Source organism: Lactuca saligna, chromosome 8 (assembly GCF_052625555.1).
Source record: "Lactuca saligna cultivar CGN05327 chromosome 8, ASM5262555v1, whole genome shotgun sequence".
In the NCBI taxonomy this organism is placed as follows: domain Eukaryota; kingdom Viridiplantae; phylum Streptophyta; class Magnoliopsida; order Asterales; family Asteraceae; genus Lactuca; species Lactuca saligna.
Window position 1 is genome coordinate 213,913,961 of NC_136424.1, and position 19,934 is coordinate 213,933,894.

The 19,934-nt window shown below is 46.9% G+C and overlaps 1 protein-coding gene across 1 annotated transcript in view; it reads left to right on the forward strand.

Annotated features, from left to right (window-relative positions):
* LOC145010479 (protein FAR-RED IMPAIRED RESPONSE 1-like) overlaps window positions 1-19,244 on the forward strand; it is a 31,009-nt gene extending 11,765 nt beyond the window's left edge. The window contains exons 5-6 of the mRNA XM_078969016.1: window positions 18,624-18,684; window positions 18,736-19,244. Of these exons, the coding sequence (XP_078825142.1) occupies window positions 18,624-18,684; window positions 18,736-19,244 (570 nt within the window). The remainder of the gene's footprint in view (window positions 1-18,623; window positions 18,685-18,735) is intronic.
* The last annotated feature ends 690 nt before the right edge of the window (window positions 19,245-19,934 follow it).

Sequence of the window (19,934 nt, forward strand, 5' to 3'; positions counted from 1 at the left end):
GTGCCTGCCTTATGTGTTCCATCTATATGTGAATTGCATGCTTGTATAGTGTAGACAGCGGTAGGGTAGCCTGTTAGGGTTTGCCTGGTTGTATAAGCTAACACAGTGTGCTAGTTCAGTTCCTCTCTATGAGAGAGGAATTGTTTGAAGTCGTTTCCCCTTGTCCGAATGCTGCTTGCTTCGTGCTACGTGGGACTCCGAATAATGGGAATTAGCCATTAGGCGAATACGTCACACCACATGTGATCAGAGTTGAATAATCTTAGAGTACCGGATTTAATCCTACTGCGCAACTCTTGTTTGAGTCCAACCGTTGTAGGGACGAGTCGGGTACTCGAAGGATTAACTGAGTCTCGCCGCATGTGATGGTGTTCGGGTGATGGCTAATTGGCATTACAAGGAGGCCTGCAGCAGCTGAGGATTGAATCGAGTAGAGCCGGAGGTTTCCCTAGGGCGAGCCGGGAATGAGTATAGTAGTAACTAGCCTTAGTGTAAGGGATCTGGTGGAGTCGAGGTAGTCCTTGAAGAAGGTACGGATAGATGTGGAAGGTAGTATGGGCCCGTACTACTGAAAGCAGAGGATCGGTACCCGAACCAAGGAAGGCCAAGACAAGACCAGGGAACTTGTAAGTAGCTATGATTCCTCAGGGAGCACCAATATATCTAATGATTGTTGTGTTGTATTGCACAATGGTGGTACTTCGATCGAGGCCGGTGGACGGCGGTTCTGGAGAGGGGTCAGGTTCGGGATCAGGTTCCGAGCCGATAGATGAGGGACTACGTGAGTTCATCGCGTCAGAGATCACCAGGGGCATCCTTGAGTCGACTCCCATTATCTTCGGGTCGATCAAGGAAGGGATCATGGAGTTGATGGAGGATCGCCTACGGGCATTCAGGAGCGATTTGGAATCTGGCCAATCGGGGTCACGCACACTGTCCTTCAAGGACTTCAGGGGCAGTGGTGCGCCGGATTTCCATGGGGTAAAGGACCCCATTGCTGCCAGGCGATGGATTGCAGACATCGAGTCTGCACAGCTGACTAGCTTCTGCCCCGAGGGGTCGAAGGTGACATACACAGCGGGGTGTTTACGGGACCGAGCCCGGGATTGGTGGGAGTCAGTGGGTGACTCGTTGGGAGCCTCAGCTATCGAGGCTATAACCTGGTCGGACTTTGTGACCAGGTTCAGGGCAGAGTTTGCGCCAGCTGTCGAGCTTCAGCAGCTGGCCAGGGAGTTTCTGGATATGAGACAGACGACGGAGACTGTGGCGGAGATCACCGCCAAGTTCCGGGAGAGGGCTTTGTTGGTGCCCCAGTATGCTGGTGACGAGGATATGAGGAGGACTCGTTATCACGATATGCTTCGAGCTGACATCCGGGATCATGTTAGCTTTTCTGCTTGCCCTACCTTGTACTCTATGATCGACAGGGCAAGGGAGAGGGAGATAGATTTGGAGCACATCCGAAAACGGAAATCTGAGGAGGGATAGGCAGGAGGGGCTTCGGGGAAGAAGCCCAAGGGATCAGATGGCAGGCCGAAAGGCCAGTCAGGACCGAGCCGCTGCAGGAAGTGCGGCAGGCCGCACGAGGGGGCGTGCAGGATGGGATCATCAGACTGCTACAAGTGTGGCAAGTTTGGGCACATCAGCATGGATTGCACTGCTCCTGCGACAGTTATTCAAACATCGAAGTTGCTGTGCTTCCACTGCAACCAGAGGGGCCATAAGAAGGCCAATTGCCCCATGTTGACAGTTTCAGCGCCAGTGAAGGCGCCAGCTCCAGCGACCCTGCGGATCACGGATGGCCGTCAGGGCAAGGCAGAGGCTCCGGTGGTGAGGAGCCGTGCATTCCAGCTGACTACAGAGGAGGCACGCGCCGCGCCCGATGTGGTGACGGGTATGATTCTTTCCTTCTATCTTATGTTTTATGTTGTTATGATATTGATATGTGCTCCGTGTGTATATATATGTATTAGGATCGTTCCATGTGAACGGCATCCCAGTTCAGGTATTGTTCGACTCGGGTGCATCCCGATCGTTCGTTTCTCTTGCACTTAGCAAGAGGTTTCATGAGACTTCAGGCGAGTTAGATTGCCCGTTAGAGGTAGAGATTGCTGGCGATCGATCGGTGCAAGCATCGATGGTGTTTCGAGATTGTGTTCTGCGACTTTTTGAGGAGCGTTACCTGGTAGACTTGGTTCCCATTCCATTGCGTGGGAACAAGGTGATTATTGGCATGGATTGGTTGAGCCCTAATGGGGTAGTGATAGATTGCGCACAGCAGCTAGTGCGATTCAGGACCCCAAGCGGGGGAGAGTTAGTGATTCATGGCGAACGGCCACAGTGCGGACCCACTGTATGTTCAGCAGCGAGGGCTAGGCGTTATCTTCAGCAGGGATGCGCGGGATATGTCGCGTATGTGATGGATACCCGGGAGGCGGGTAAGGCGACCGTGAGCGAGGTCCCGGTAGTTCGAGATTTTGCAGATGTTTTCTCGGAGGAACTACCTGGGATACCTCCGGAGTGACAGGTAGAGTTCAGGATCGATCTTATTCCCGGTGCGGCTCCAATAGCCAAAGCACCGTATCAGTTGGCCCCTCCCGAGATGCAGGAGTTGTCTACGCAGCTGCAGGAGCTGCTGGACAAGGGATTTATTTGTCCGAGCAGTTCGCCTTGGGGAGCCCCGATTCTATTTGTGAAGAAGAAGGATGGGTCGCATCGGATGTGTATAGATTACTGGGAGTTGAATAAGGTGACGGTGAAGAACCGTTACCTACTCCCGAGGATTGATGACCTCTTTGACCAGCTTCAAGGAGCATCTTGGTTCTCCAAGATTGACTTGCGTTCGGGTTATCATCAGATGAGGGTCAGGGAGGAGGATACGCAGAAGACCGCGTTTCGGACACGTTATGGCCACTATGAGTTTATGGTGATGCCATTTGGGCTCACCAATGCTCCTGCCGCATTCATGGATCTCATGAACCGCATTTGCAGACCGATGCTGGATCGGTCTGTGATAGTCTTTATCGATGACATCCTGGTTTATTCCAAAACCCAGGAGGAGCATGAGGAGCATCTGAGGGAGGTGTTGGAGACCCTGAGGAGGGAGAGCTTGTATGCCAAGTTCTCCAAGTGCGAGTTCTGGCTGCGCGAGGTGCAATTTCTTGGGCACCTCGTCAACCAGAACGGGATTCTGGTCGATCCGGCCAAAGTTGAGGCCGTGATGAGATGGGAGGTTCCGAAGTCTCCATCTGAGATTCGGAGTTTCCTAGGATTGGCGGGCTACTATCAGAGATTTATCCAAGATTTCTCCAAGATAGCCGTACCCCTGACACGACTGACGAAGAAAGCCGTGGTCTTTCGGTGGGGACCCGAGCAGCAGGCTGCGTTTGAGATGCTGGGACAGAAATTGTGTGAGGCGCCGATCCTAGCCCTGCCTAAGGGCGTAGAGAATTTTGTGGTTTATTGTGATGCGTCCATTTCGGGGTTGGGTGCAGTTCTGATGCAGAGGGGGCATGTCATTGCCTACGCTTCGAGGCAGCTCAAGCCCCACGAGGCGAACTACCCGACGCACGATTTGGAGTTGGGGGCCGTGGTCTTCGCCCTCAAGATTTGGCGACATTACCTCTACGGGGTTCGCTGTACCATCTACACGGACCACAAGAGTCTGGGACCAGCCGAATCTGAACATGAGGCAGCGTCGGTGGTTGGATGTGGTGAAGGATTATGATTGCGAGATCCTTTACCACCCAGGGAAGGCCAACGTGGTGGCCGATGCGCTTAGCCGCAAGGCGGCACCGATCAGGGACGTATGCCTGAGCATGACCATAGTGACTCCCCTATTGGAGCAAATTCGGGAGGCTCAACAGGAGGCTATCAAGGAGGAGCATCGGAAGAGCAAGCATGTGGTGGGTCAGGTATCCTCTTTTGATTATGATAGTCGGGGTCTATTGACACTACACCATAGGGTGTGGGTGCCGTATCACGGGGGTGTCCGCGAGATTTTGATGGATGAGGCGCACAAGTCTCTATTCTCTATCCATCCCGGGGCGCTGAAGATGTATAGGGATCTTCGTCTGAACTATTGGTGGCCCTGCATGAAGCGGGATGTGGCATGGTACGTAGAGCGGTGCTTGACCTACAGGAAGGTCAAGGCCGAACATCAGAGACCGCATGGTAAGATGCAGCCGTTGGACATTCCACTGTGGAAATGGGAAGATATCACCATGGATTTTATTACAAAGCTTCCCAGAACCGCGCATGGAGTGGATTCGATTTGGGTCATCGTGGACCGACTGACCAAGAGTGCTCACTTTATTCCGATTCAGGAGAGCATATCGGCCGAGAAGTTGGCCGATATCTATATCAGGGAAATCGTGGCCCGGCACGGGGTGCCGGTATCGGTGATCTCGGATAGGGATGTACGTTTCACTTCCAGATTTTGGAAGAAGTTTCATGACGAGTTGGGCACTCGATTGCATTTTAGCACCGCCTTTCACCCGCAGACAGATGGTCAGAGTGAGCGGACCATCCAGACTTTGGAGGACATGTTGCGGGCGTGTGTGTTAGATTTCGGTGGTAGCTGGGATACCTATCTTCCCTTGGCTGAGTCCTCCTACAACAACAGCTATCACGCGAGTATTGACCGACCACCGTTCGAGATGTTGTACGGGCGGAGGTGCAGAACCCCGATATGTTGGGGTGAAGTTGGCCAGAGAGTCATGGGAAGCACCGAGGTTGTGCTAGAGACGACCGAAAGGATCCAGCAGGTTCGGAGCAGACTTCAGACTGCTCAGAGTCGGCAGAAAAGTTACGCCGATAAGCGTCGATCCGACTTGGAGTTCCAAGTCGGGGATATGGTTCTCCTGAAAGTGTCGCCTTGGAAAGGCGTCATTCGATTCAGGAAGCGGGGCAAGTTGGGCCCAAGATTCATCGGGCCGTTCAGGGTTGTAGCCCGGGTGGGCAAGGTGGCGTATAGGCTAGATCTGCCAGCCGAGCTCAGTCAGATCCACAACACTTTCCATGTTTCGCAGATGCGGAAGTGCCTGGTGGACGATTCAGCGGTAGTACCATTGGAGGATATTCTGGTTGATGACAGCTTGAATTACATTGAGCGCGCAGTCGCAATACTCGACAGGAAGTCAAAGGCTTTGAGGAACAAGAGGGTAGAACTAGTGAAGGTGCAATGGCAGCACCGCAAGGGTTCGGAATGGACTTGGGAACCGATGGACGAGATGATGGAGCATTACCCCGAGCTGTTTCAGGATCGAGCAGCAGACTTCGAGGACGAAGTCTAAAATAAGTGGGGGAGATTTGTAGCACCTGGTTTCCGGTATGTGAATTTTATTTGAGTATTTCCCTATTTTAGCCTTGGACTCAGCAAGTCATAGGTCCAACTCGCCGAGTAGGGACAAGACTCAGGACACGTTTAAGTTGGCGACTCGGCGAGTCCATATCCCGGACTCGGAGAGTCACCGCTGCTGGATGAAACCCTAAATTTCAAGGGTTTGCACCCTATTTAAACCCTCATTCCGCCCCAAACTCGTCCCCATTCACCCCCAGAACTCCCAACCTCGTTTATACCCTTATTTCCTTGAGAGCTTGAAGTGTTTTGGAGTGTTCTTGAAGATTTTGAGGAGAAAGAAGAGTAGATAAAGAAGAGGAGCAGGAGACCAGGCATCTTTGTGTCATCTCAATGTTTTCCTTGAGGTATAGCTCGTTTCCCCTCTGTTTTCAAGCTTGTAATGTCTTTTAGCTTCATAGGAGTCCTTCTTGCGCTCTTCCCCAAGCTTGTTTGTGCTTTGTGGGTTGTAATAAGTTGTTAGCCTTTAGATCTAGGCATGATTTAGTCCCTGGAGCTTGGATCAAATGCCTTTATGGGGTCATATTGCATGAAAGCCCTAGATCTACCTCTTTTGGTGCACTTTGAGCCTTAAAATACATATTGGTGAATATCTACACGTAAAGTTGGAAACTTTACGTGTGATTTGTGTCCTAGAAGCCCAGATCTGTGAATGGCATGGACTGGAATCGAGCAAATCGGTGTATTTGATGTATGCATGGCTGCGACTCGGCGAGTCGTATATGTGACTCGATGAGTCTGGTCGCGAGTCACTGAATTGGTCCCTTTATGATGTATCGAGTTGACCCGTGAGTCACAGGGGGTGACTCGGTGAGTTGGAAGCTGAACTCACTCATGATAGGACTCGGCGAGTCAATGCCCTGACTCGGCGAGTCCAAGGCAATCTTCATAGATCAAGAACAGACTCGGCGAGTTGTTCATACAACTCGGCGAGTCTTAGCATAAGTGTTCTTCGGATGAAGACGAACTCGACGAGTTGTTCATACAACTCGGCGAGTAGGATGAAGAGGTTGAACGTCAGTCTAGAAGATGAACTCGTCGAGTCATAGCCTAACTCGACGAGTAGAAACAGGGACTCAGGACAATCGTCTGATAGGGACTCGACGAGTTGGAGAGCCAACTCGGCGAGTCGGGTCAACTGAAAGTTGACTCTGACTTTGACTTAGAGCTAGACCAGGGGTAAAATGGTCATTTTACCAAAGGACAGTTAACAGTGTTTGATTGAGTATGTTGTGGGAATTGCAGCCGGAGGATTTCCGGAGCAGCAGCAGTCAGTTAGTTCCCGATCAGTTCAGCAGCTACTTTGAGGTGAGTTACCTTCCAGTAGTGGTGGGTCTAAGGCCACAATGCCGGCCCACCAGTAGGAGACGTATGATAGATGATTGTCTTTGTGATATCATCTAGGTTTGCTATTACCTGATATGTTATATGCTATCATGATACGTTATATGCGATAGTAGTAGAGTCCGGTTGTTAGGACCGCAGGGCAGTCAGACACCCCAGAAACGTTTGACAGTATGTGATGATATGTTTTTATGTTGACCTGTTATGTTATGCGATATGGGTAGCAGGAGGGGACCAGTCCCTGAGGATCGGTTGTTAGGACCGATGGGTAGACAGCACCCCGGAATGGCTTGACACAGGTAGGACGGCACCCCAGAATGGCCGTATGGGTAGGTCGGCACCCCAGAATGGCCGTACCGGGTAGTCAGGCACCCCAGAATGGCCTGGCAGTACGTATGTTATGTGTTTGTATGGTATGTGGTACGTTGGGGGAACTCACTAAGCTTTGTGCTTACGTTTACAGTTTTGTTTTCAGGTACCTCTTCACCGAAGGGGAAGGAGCCGGTGCGGTAGCGGCACATCATGCACACACTTTGGTTTCCGCATTTACGAGATTCACTGGGATTGTACTCTGATATTTTGATGGGATGTATGGTTTGACTTTTTAAAACATGGTTTGCGATGTGTTATGGTGTGATCAAACAATGTTTTTATCTATTAATGTTTTCTAAAGTAATATTTTAAAATGAAATTTTCGGACATGAAAATTGGGTCGTTACAAGTTGGTATCAGAGCCCTGGTTTGAGGGATTCGGACTCACCTTCGGGGGTGTCTGAACTCAAATCTAGGGATTTAAAGAATTTTTTTTTTGAAAATGATTTCGAACAACGAGAAAAGAGTTTAAGATAGAACAAAAGTGTGTGTGATGTGCGCGACCGGCCGAGCTCAAGTAAGTACTCCCCAAAGTACCCATACCAGTTTATGTTATGTTTCTCAGCTTTTATAGAACATTATGCTAGAATAGGGCTAAGGATCTAGGAATGATGTCTTATGTGCCTGCCTTATGTGTTCCATCTATATGTGAATTGCATGCTTGTATAGTGTAGACAGCTGTAGGGTAGCCTGTTAGGGTTTGCCTGGTAGTATAAGCTAACACGATGTGCTAGTTCAGTTCCTCTCTATGAGAGCGGAATTGTTTGAAGTCATTTTCCCTTGTCCGAATGCTGCTTGCTTCATGCTACGTGGGACTCCGAATAATGGGAATTAGCCATTAGGCGAATACGTCACACCACATGTGATCAGAGTTGAATAATCTTAGAGTACTGGATTTAATCCTACTGCGCAGTTCTTGTTTGAGTCCAACCGTTGTAGGGACGAGTCGGGTACTCGAAGGATTATCTGAGTCTCGCCGCATGTGATGGTGTTCGGGTGATGGCTAATTGGCATTACAAGGAGGCCTGCAGCAGCTGAGGATTGAATCGAGTAGAGCCGGAGGTTTCCCTAGGGCGAGCCGGGAATAAGTATAGTAGTAACTAGCCTTAGTGTAAGGGATCTGGTGGAGTCGAGGCAGTCCTTGAAGAAGGTACGAATAGATGTGGAAGGTAGTATGGGCCCGTACTACTGAAAGCAGAGGATCTGTACCCGAACCAAGGAAGGCCAAGACAAGACCAGGGAACTTGTAAGTAGCTATGATTCCTCAGGGAGCACCAGTATATCTAATGATTGTTGTGATGTATTGCAGAATGGTGGTACTTCGATCGAGGCTGGTGGACGGCGGTTCTGGAGAGGGGTCAGGTTCGGGATCAGGGTCCGAGCCTATAGATGAGCGACTACGCGAGTTCATCGCGTCAGAGATCACCAGGGGCATCCTTGAATCGACTCCCATTATCTTCGGGTCGATCAAGGAAGGGATCATGGAGTTGATGGAGGATCGCCTACGGGCATTCAGGAGAGATTTGGAATCTGGCCAGTCGGGGTCACGCACACTGTCCTTCAAGGACTTCAGGGGCAGTGGTGTGCCAGATTTCCACGGGGTAAAGGACCCCATTGCTGCCAGGCGATGGATTGCAGACATCGAGTCTGCACAGCTGACTAGCTTATGCCCCGAGGGGTCGAAGGTGAGATACGCAGCGGGGTGTTTACGGGACCGAGCCCGGGATTGGTGGGAGTCAGTGGGTGACTCGTTGGGAGCCTCAGCTATCGAGGCTATGACCTGGTCGGACTTTGTGACCAGGTTCAGGGCAGAGTTTGTGCCAGCTGTCGAGCTTCAGCAGCTGGCCAGGGAGTTTCTGGATATGAGACAGACGACGGAGACTGTGGCGGAGATCACCGCCAAGTTCCGGGAGAGGGCTTTGTTGGTGCCCCAATATGCTGGTGACGAGGATATGAGGAGGACTCGTTATCACGATATGCTTCGAGCTGACATCCGGGAGCATGTTAGCTTTTCGGCTTGCCCTACCTTGGAATATATGATCGCCAGGGCAAGGGAGAGGGAGATAGATTTGGAGCACATCCGGAAACAGAAATCTGAGGAGGGACAGGCAGGAGGGGCTTCGGGGAAGAAGCCCAAGGGATCAGATGGGAGGCCGAAAGGCCAGTCAGGACCAAGCCGCTGCAGGAAGTGCGGCAGGCCACACCAGGGGGCGTGCAGGATGGGATCGTCAGGCTGCTACAAGTGCGGCAGGTTTGGGCACATCAGCATGGATTGCACTGCTCCTGCGACAGTTATTCAGACATCGGATTTGCTGTGTTTCCACTGCAACCAGAGGGGCCATAAGAAGGCCAATTGCCCCATATTGACAGTTTCAGTGTCAGTGAAGGCGCCAGCTCCAGCGACCCTGCGGATCACGGATGGCCATCAGGGCAAGGCAGAGGCTCCGGTGGTGAGGAGCCGAGCATTCCAGCTGACTACAGAGGAGGCACGCGCCGCGCCCGATGTGGTGATGGGTATGATTCTTTTCTTCTATCTTATGTTTTATGTTGTTATGATATTGATATGTGCTCCGTGTGTATATATATGTATTAGGATCGTTCCATGTGAACGGTATCCCAGTTCAGGTATTGTTCGACTCGGGTGCATCCCGATCGTTCGTTTCTCTTGCGCTTAGCAAGAGGTTTCATGAGACTTCAGGCGAGTTAGATTGCCCGTTAGAGGTAGAGATTGCTGACGATCGATCGGTGCAAGCATCGATGGTGTTTCGAGATTGCGTTCTGCGACTGTTTGAGGAGCGTTACCTGGTAGACTTAGTTCCCATTCCATTGCGTGGGAACAAGGTGATTATTGGCATGGATTGGTTGAGCCCTAATGGGGTAGTGATAGATTGCGCACAGCAGCTAGTGCGAGTCAGGACCCCAAGCGGGGGAGAGTTAGTGATTCATGGCGAACGGCCACAGTGCGGACCCACTGTATGTTCAGCAGCGAGGGCTAGGCGTTATCTTCAGCAGGGATGCACAGGATATGTCGCGTATGTGATGGATACCCGGGAGGCGGGTAAGGCGACCGTGAGCGAGGTCCCGGTGGTTCGAGATTTTGCAGATGTTTTCTCGGAGGAACTACCTGGGATTCCTCCGGAGTGAAAGGTAGAGTTCAGGATCGATCTTATTCCCGGTGCGGCTTCGATAGCCAATGCACCATATCAGTTGGCCCCTCCTGAGATGCAGGAGTTGTCTACGCAGCTACAGGTGCTGCTAGACAAGGGATTTATTCGTCCGAGCAGTTCGCCTTGGGGAGCCCCGATTCTATTTGTGAAGAAGAAGGATGGGTCGCATCGGATGTGTATAGATTACCGGGAGTTGAATAAGGTGACGGTGAAGAACCGTTACCCACTCCCGAGGATTGATGACCTCTTTGACCAGCTTCAAGGAGCATCTTGGTTCTCCAAGATTGACTTGCATTCGGGTTATCATCAGATGAGGGTCAGGGAGGAGGATACGTAGAAGACCGCGTTTCGGACACGTTATGGCCACTATGAGTTTGTGGTGATGCCATTTGGGCTCACCAATGCTCCTGCCGCGTTCATGGATCTCATGAACCACATTTGCAAACCGATGCTGGATCGGTCTGTGATAGTCTTTATCGATGACATCCTGGTTTATTCCAAAACCCAGGAGGAGCATGAGGAGCATCTGAGGGAGGTGTTGGAGACCCTGAGGAGGGAGAGCTTGTATGCCAAGTTCTCCAAGTGCGAGTTCTGGCTGCACGAGGTGCAGTTTCTTGGGCACCTCGTCAACCAGAACGGGATTCTGGTCGATCCGGCCAAGGTTGAGGCCGTGATGAGATGGGAGGTTCCGAAGTCTCCATCTGAGATTCGGAGTTTCCTAGGATTGGCGGGCTACTATCGGAGATTTATCCAAGATTTCTCCAAGATAGTCGTACCCCTGACACGACTGACGAAGAAAGCCGTGGTCTTTCGGTGGGGACCCGAGCAGCAGGCTGCGTTTGAGATGCTAGGACAGAAATTGTGTGAGGCGCCAATCCTAGCCCTGCCTAAGGGTGTAGAGGATTTTGTGGTTTATTGTGATGCGTCCATTTCGGGGTTGGGCGCAGTTCTGATGCAGAGGGGGCATGTCATTGCCTACGCTTCGAGGCAGCTCAAGCCCCACGAGGCGAACTACCCGACGCACGATTTGGAGTTGGGGGCCGTGGTCTTCGCCCTCAAGATTTGGCAACATTACCTCTACGGGATTCGTTGTACCATCTACACGGACCACAAGAGTCTGAGGTATCTCATGGACCAGCCGAATCTGAACATGAGGTAGCGTCGGTGGTTGGATGTGGTCAAGGATTATGATTGCGAGATCCTTTACCACCCGGGGAAGGCCAACGTGGTGGCCGATGCGCTTAGCCGCAAGGCGGCACCGATCAGGGACGTATGCCTGAGCATGACCGTAGTGACTCCCCTATTGGAGCAAATTCGGGAGGCTCAACAGGAGGCTATCAAGGAGGAGCATCGGAAGAGCGAGCGCGTGGTGGGTCAGGTATCCTCTTTTGATTATGATAGCCGGGGCCTATTGACACTACACCATAGGGTGTGGGTGCCGTATCACGGGGGCATCTGCCAGATTTTGATGGATGAGGTGCACAAGTCTCGATTCTCTATCCATCCCGGGGCGACGAAGATGTATAGGGATCTTCGTCTGAACTATTGGTGGCCCTGCATGAAGCGGGATGTGGCATGGTACGTAGAGCGGTGCTTGACCTGCAGGAAGGTCAAGGACGAACATCAGAGACCGCATGGTAAGATGCAGCCGTTGGACATTCCACTGTGGAAATGGGAAGATATCACCATGGATTCTATTACAAAGCTTCCCAGAACCGCGCATGGAGTGGATTCGATTTGGGTCATCGTGGACCGACTGACCAAGAGTGCTCACTTTATTCCGATTCAGGAGAGCATATCGGCCGAGAAGTTGGCCGATATCTATATTAGGGAAATCGTGGCGCGGCACGGGGTGCCGGTATCGGTGATATCGGATAGGGATGTACGTTTCACTTCCAGATTTTGGAAGAAGTTTCATGACGAGTTGGGCACTCGATTGCATTTTAGCACCGCCTTTCACCCACAGACAGATGGTCAGAGTGAGCGGACCATCTAGACTTTGGAGGACATGTTGCGGGCGTGTGTGTTGGATTTCGGTGGTAGCTGGGATACCTATTTTCCCTTGGCTGAGTCCTCCTACAACTACAGCTATCACGCGAGTATTGACCGACCACCGTTCGAGATGTTGTACGGGTGGAGGTGCAGAACCCCGATATGTTGGGGTGAAGTTGGCCAGAGAGTCATGGGAAGAACCGAGGTGGTGCTAGAGACGACCGAGAGGATCCAACAGGTTCGGAGCAGAATTCAGACTGCTCAGAGTCGGCAGAAAAGTTACGCCGATAAGCGTCGATCCGACTTGGAGTTCCAAGTCGGGGATATGGTTCTCCTGAAAGTGTCGCCTTGGAAAGGCGTCATTCGATTCAGGAAGCGGGGCAAGTTGGGCCCAAGATTCATCGGGCTGTTCAGGGTTGTAGCCCGGGTGGGCAAGGTGGCGTATAGGCTGGATCTACCAGCCGAGCTCAGTCAGATCCACAGCACTTTCCATGTTTCGCAGCTGCGGAAGTGCCTGGTGGACGATTCAGCTGTAGTACCATTGGAGGATATTCTGGTTGATGACAGCTTGAATTACATTGAGCGCCCAGTCGCAATACTCGACAGGAAGTCAAAGGCTTTGAGGAACAAGAGGGTAGAACTAGTGAAGGTGCAATGGCAGCACCGCAAGGGTTCGGAATGGACTTGGGAGCCGATGGACGAGATAATGGAGCATTACCCCGAGCTGTTTCAGGATCGAGCAGCAGACTTCGAGGACGAAGTCTAAAATAAGTAGGGGAGATTTGTAGCACCTGGTTTCCGGTATGTGAATTTTATTTGAGTATTTCCCTATTTTAGCCTTGGACTCAGCGAGTCATAGGTCCAACTCGCCGAGTAGGGACGAGACTCAGGACACGTTTAAGTTGGCGACTCGGCGAGTCACCGCTGCTGGATGAAACCCTAAATTTCAAGGGTTTGCACCCTATTTAAACCCTCATTCCGCCCCAAACTCGTCCCCATTCACCCCCAGAACTCCCAACCTCGTTTATACCCTTATTTCCTTGAGAGATTGAAGTGTTTTGGAGTGTTCTTGAAGATTTTGAGGAGAAAGAAGAGTAGATCAAGAAGAGGAGAAGGAGACCAGGCATCTTTGTGTCATCTCAACATTTTCCTTGAGGTATGGCTCGTTTCCCCTCTATTTTCAAGCTTGTAATCTCTTTTAGCTTCATAGGAGTCCTTCTTGGGCTCTTCCCCAAGCTTGTTTGTGCTTTGTGGGTTGTAATAAGTTGTTAGCCTTTAGATCTAGGCATGATTTAGTCCCTGAAGCTTGGATCTAACGCCTTTATGGGGTCATATTGCATGAAAGCCCTAGATCTACCTCTTTTGGTGCACTTTGAGCCTTAAAATACATATTGGTGAATATCTACACGTAAAGTTGGAAACTTTACGTGTGATTTGTGTCCTAGAAGCCCAGATCTGTGAATGGCATGGACTGGAATCGAGCAAATCGGTGTATTTGATGGATGCATGGCTGCGACTCGGCGAGTCGTATATGTGACTCGATGAGTCTGGTCGCGAGTCACTGAATTGGTCCCTTTATGATGTATCGAGTTGAGCCGTGAGTCACAGGGGGTGACTCGGTGAGTTGGAAGCTGAACTCACTCATGATAGGACTCGGCGAGTCAATGCCCTGACTCGGCGAGTCCAAGGCAATCTTCAAGATCAAGAACAGACTCGGCGAGTTGTTCATACAACTCGGCGAGTCTTAGCATAAGTGTTCTTCGGATGAAGACGAACTCGGCGAGTTGTTCATACAACTCGGCGAGTAGGATGAAGAGGTTGAACGTCAGTCTAGAAGATGAACTCGTCGAGTCATAGCCTAACTCGACGAGTAGAAACAGGGACTCAGGACAATCGTCTGATAGGGACTCGACGAGTTGGAGAGCCAACTTGGCGAGTCGGGTCAACTGAAAGTTGACTCTAACTTTGACTTAGAGCTAGACCAAAGGACAGTTAACAGTGTTTGATTGAGTATGTTGTGGGAATTGCAGCCGGAGGATTTTCGGAGCAGCAGCAGTCAGTTAGTTCCCGATCAGTTCAGCAGCTACTTTGAGGTGAGTTACCTTCCAGTAGTGGTGGGTCTAAGGCCACAATGTCGGCCCACCAGTAGGAGACGTATGATAGATGATTGTCTTTGTGATATCATCTAGGTTTGCTATTACCTGATATGTTATATATTATCATGATACATTATATGCGATAGTAGTAGAGTCCGGTTGTTAGGACCGCAGGGCAGTCAGACACCCCAGAAAAGTCTGACAGTATGTGATGATATGTTTGTATGTTGACCTGTTATGTTATGCGATAGGGGTAGCGGGAGGGGACCAGTCCCCGAGGATCGGTTGTTAGGACCGATGGGTAGTCAGCACCCCAGAATGGTTTGACACGGGTAGGACGGCACCCCAGAATGGCCGTATGGGTAGGTCGGCACCCCAGAATGGCCGTACCGGGTAGTCAGGCACCCCAGAATGGCCTGGCAGTACGTATGTTATGTGTTTGTATGGTATGTGGTACGTTGGGGGAACTCACTAAGCTTTGTGCTTACATTTACAGTTTTGTTTTCAGGTACCTCTTCACCGAAGGGGAAGGAGCCAGCGCGGTAGCGGCACATCATGCACACACTCTGGTTTCCGCATTTACGAGATTCACTGGGATTATACTCTGATATTTTGATGGGATGTATGGTTTGACTTTTTAAAACATGGTTTGCGATGTGTTATGGTGTGATCAAACAATGTTTTTATCTATTAATGTTTTCTAAAGTAATATTTTAAAATGAAATTTTCGGACATGAAAATTGGGTCATTACATTCGAGGTCGATTGAAAACTTCACGAGATCGCCAAAAGACTTACGCTGATAACCGTTGGAAACCTCTAGAATTCCAGGTTGGAGACCGTGTTCTATTGAAAGTCTCGCCCTAGAAAGGCACTGTACGTTTTGGTAAACGTGGGAAACTTAACCCTAGATACATTGGACCCTTGGAGATCCTCTCCAGGATCGGTCCGGTTGCCTATAAACTTTGTTTACCTCACGAACTCAGTAACATTCATCCTGTCTTCCATGTCTCAAATCTCAAAAAGTGCCTATCCGATGAAACCCTAGTGATTCCCATAGACGATATCGAGATCAATGAAAACCTCAACTTTATGGAGGAACCGATCAAAATCATGGATCGAGAAGTCAAACGTACAAAGCAAAGTCGCATCCCGTTAGTGAAGGTTCACTGGAATGCCAAGCGGGGAACGGAATTCACTTGGGAGCGGGAAGATTCAATGAAACAGAAGTATTCACAACTCTTTCCAGATCCATGATTTGTATCTTGTCAACTTTGAATTTCGGGACGAAATTCCCTTTAACGGGGGGATAATGTAACAACCCGAAATTTTCGTACCACTTCTTGTAACTCTTTCGTAGTTCAATTCAAGCAACCAATCGTCGTTTTCAAATTCGATTCCGATTTTCTTATTTAATTAAGTCATTAACTTGTACGTATCTAAAATGACTTAATGGGTGTCTTAATACAATTAGAAATCGTTTTAACACCCCATATTAGTGATCGGAATATTTCTAGAATTTACCATATCGGGTTACGGCAACTTAATCGGGTACGACCAAAAGCCTCGCCTAATGCCGGTATCGGGTAGAATTCCATCGTGTCCAAAACTTAGACACTATATAATGTGTTCTAAGCCTTCATTTGAAGCTTTTGGCTTCATCTCACTACTCTCTCTCTAACCTCTCTCCTCACTCCAAATTAAGGTCCAAAATCAAAGATTTAAGGCTCCAAATCATAGAGGTAACCTTCCTAGCTTGTTATTCAACCTCTTAGGCCTTCAAATCCGGGATTAAAATGAGATTTAGGACCTGGAACATGTGTTTACGGCCAAGGAGGAAGCTTGGGCCGTAAACACACAAAAATGGGGTTTTTGAGCCATTTAACCCTTCCAAATCATAGTTGGGACTTAGATACGACTTTGAGGCTTACAAACCTGGACTTGGAACACCCTAAACATGCATTTTGAGGGACAAACAAGATTTTACGGCCAAGGCATGTGCTTGGGCCGTAAACTCCTCAAACATGGGGGACAAACTCATTTTTACATGTTAGAATGCCTTGAAACTTAACCAATAGTCTTGTGGTAAATCCTAGAACCATCTAAAAATAGTTTGGGGACCTTAAACACATCAAATACCCTACATATGAGAGTTTACGGACATAGAACATCTCCTGGGCCGTAAACTCCTATAAGTGTGTTAAATGGTGCCCTAAATCCATAACAAGGTTTGGAAAATTAACTAGAATCACATGTGATTGTCCTTTGTACCTCAAATTAATCATTCTTGACCATGGGTGAGTTTACGGCCGTAAACTCCAAGTTTAGGGCCGTAAACTCCCTTTTAAGTGGTATAAATTCATTTAATCAACTCCAAGGCATTTTAGAAATCCATTCGAACAATCCCTATGTCCAAACAAGCCATTAAACACTCAAAATCATACCAACATGAGTTTACGGCTGTAAACTCATGTATGTGTGTGTTTTGTGGCTGTAAACTCCCTTAAATGTTTACTCTTGGGGAGTAAACTCAAATCCCAAGTCCCTAGTGCCATTACACGTCCGAAGATGTCACCCGGGTCACTCCAAACGCTCGTTTTGAGGTGTTTAACCTCGTTGGAGTGTAATGTTCCATATAATTAGTGATTGTAAATCTAATTAGATATATATGGACATTATTACATTTTACATAGGTACATCGTGAGTAATCAAGCCCCGAACCAACGTCTAGTGTTCGAAAACGTCGCATTTCCGAGTCCGGTGAGTTCATACCCCTACCCTTTTTCACTGTTTTCACTGTTTTCACGGGGGAACACAAGCAAAGTACAAGAGATTACTTGTACTCAAAACATGTTTTCAAATGTGTATTTCACATTATTATATGCTTTTAACACTGATTACTACAACTAATAACCATTTGAACACGCCGATCAAGTAACATATATTTGTGAAATGGGTTTTAAACTGTTATGTTTTACATATATTTCACAAATGGTCTTCCACATTTTATCAGTTAAAAGCATGACATTAGACATTTGAATATAATACATGTACATTGGTTTGTCCTCGGCAACACTCCACATATATACGCGAGTGGAGGACTATCATATGATTACTAGTAAATTTGTTAATCCTGTATGATTGGAGACACGTCCTCGGCGAACACACCACAGAGATACGCGAGTGGAGGACTACACCCGTAACCAGAATCTCTGGGATTTAGAGAGTGTGACTTGAGTGTATAGATTTATACGGGGCTGACTACCCCACACCTGGCTGCTAGCTACAGCCGAACCAAAATGGTTCAAGGGTGACGAAAGTCATAAGTATGTGGACTACTTATCGCCACAGGTTTAGTCCATCGTATGGTTATGGAACTCACAATTAGGATAACAGAGATTTACTTATAGTAATAATGAACAAGTTTATACAATTCACAAGATAACCAGGTCTAACAGGAATACATCTTTCACATACGGTAACCAACATTTAGGAAAGTATGGGACTTTCCTGGGAAACCTTGTACATAACCAGGTCTAATAGGAATACATCTTTTACATACAGTAACAAACATTCAGGAAAGTATGGGACTTTCCTGGGGAACGTTTACATAACCAGAAAGGATAACAGACCGGATAACTTTATATCTTTCACAATTGGTAACACAATCAGGAAAGTATGGGACTTTCCTGGAAATACATTGGTACATAACCAGAACAGTATGTCAATCCAGATAACCTAACTATACATCTTTACAAGAGAAAACATGTTTTTCAGTGTACAACTTTACTTTACATGTTGATAAACGATAACCAACCTTTTTAAGAAAATATGGGATTTTCTTGGTGCATAACATTTCAGAAACAGAAAGGAAACTTGAACATTTTCACAAACAAAAATCGCTTATGAACTCACCAGCATTATGTTGATTTTCAAACTACTTGTGTTCTCAAGTCAGCGTTAGAACCAGTACCCGAAGATTTTTTGCTCGAAGACGGAGTACTCAGAAGACACGTTTCATTTTGCTCATATATATATATATATATATATATATATATATATATATATATATATATATATATATACTATGTATCACAACTGTACAAACTTTACTTTTGAAACAACTGTAAAACTTTTCTTATGTAATGTAATGGTTGTTTTACTTTACTTACTATGTGCATTGGATTTCATACTCAATGTGGAGTCAACCCCGGAAATGTTTCCGCCTTCGGTTTTCGGGGTGTGACAGTATTCTTATATGAATGTAAATGTTTAAATTTTGTTTTTGTATCAGGTTGAAATAAAAGCTGAAGAGAAAGAAATAAATTGCAAATGTGAACATTTTAAGTGTATGGGTGTTTTATGTAGACATGCTTTTACAATAATGATGTGATGTGGTGTTAAAGAAATTCCTGAAAAGTACATTTTGAAGAGATGGAGAAAGGATGTAATATCAAGAAATTATCGTTTTAGTTCTGTTCAATCCGATTCAGGTGATTATGAGAATGTAAAGCTAGTCAATGATTCCTATTATAGTGTTGAATCATGTTTGGATATTATAAGAGATGACAAAAAGAAATTGGCTTTGTTTGCTGAGAAACAACAAATGTTGTTGAAGGAATTTGAGAGTGATTATATTTCTACTGGATTGAAAAGCAAGACAGATGGTGAAGTCGTGTGCAAGCTTTTGGGTGTTATTATTCCTATTCCAGAAGAGATTAATATTCATGTTCCTGAAGTTCAAAGCAATAAAGGTTCTGGAATCAAGAAAAGAATTCCATGTGCAGGTGAAGTAGGATATGAAAATTCTAAAAAAGAACATAGAATGTGTTCAGGATGTGGAAAGCGAGTTCCACACAATTTACGTACTTGTCCAGAAAGAGTTGGAGCTGCTAAATCAGCAAAAGACAGTTAGGGATTTTTTTTATTCATTTATGAATATATGCAGATAAAAACAATAAACAATAATATTCATGTATGAATAATACACATTTATATTGATATGGTAAATTGATATGTTGATATTTGTTTTGTAAATTACTATAAAATAAGTTATATTGATATTGTAAATTATTTATAAATGAATATAAATATGTGAAATTTGTTATACTAATAAATAAGTAATATTCATATCTGAACTTTTTTATGTTAATATCTGAACTTTGTTATACTAACATATTACGTTGAATTTATTCATAAATGAATATATCATATTCATATTCATTTATGAATAAATAAAAATAAATTTTGAAAATATTTGAATATAAAAAAATGACATAAATAAGCAAACTTGTTTCTACTAATAAGTTAGTTATATTCATATATGAAATTTGTTATATTCATATATGAACTTTGTTATACTGACATATTACTCCTAATTTAATCATAAATGAAGATATCATATTCGTATTCATTTATAAATAAACATAAATAAACTTTGAAAATATTTAAATATAAAAAACTGACAGAAATAAGCAAAGTTGTTTCTATTACATAATCATTCAACACAAGATAATAAAAGCTGTTCACAAGCCTTTCACAAAATATTAAAACGATGTTCAACAATATTTAATAAACCATTTAAAACTTGTTTCGCAGAATCATC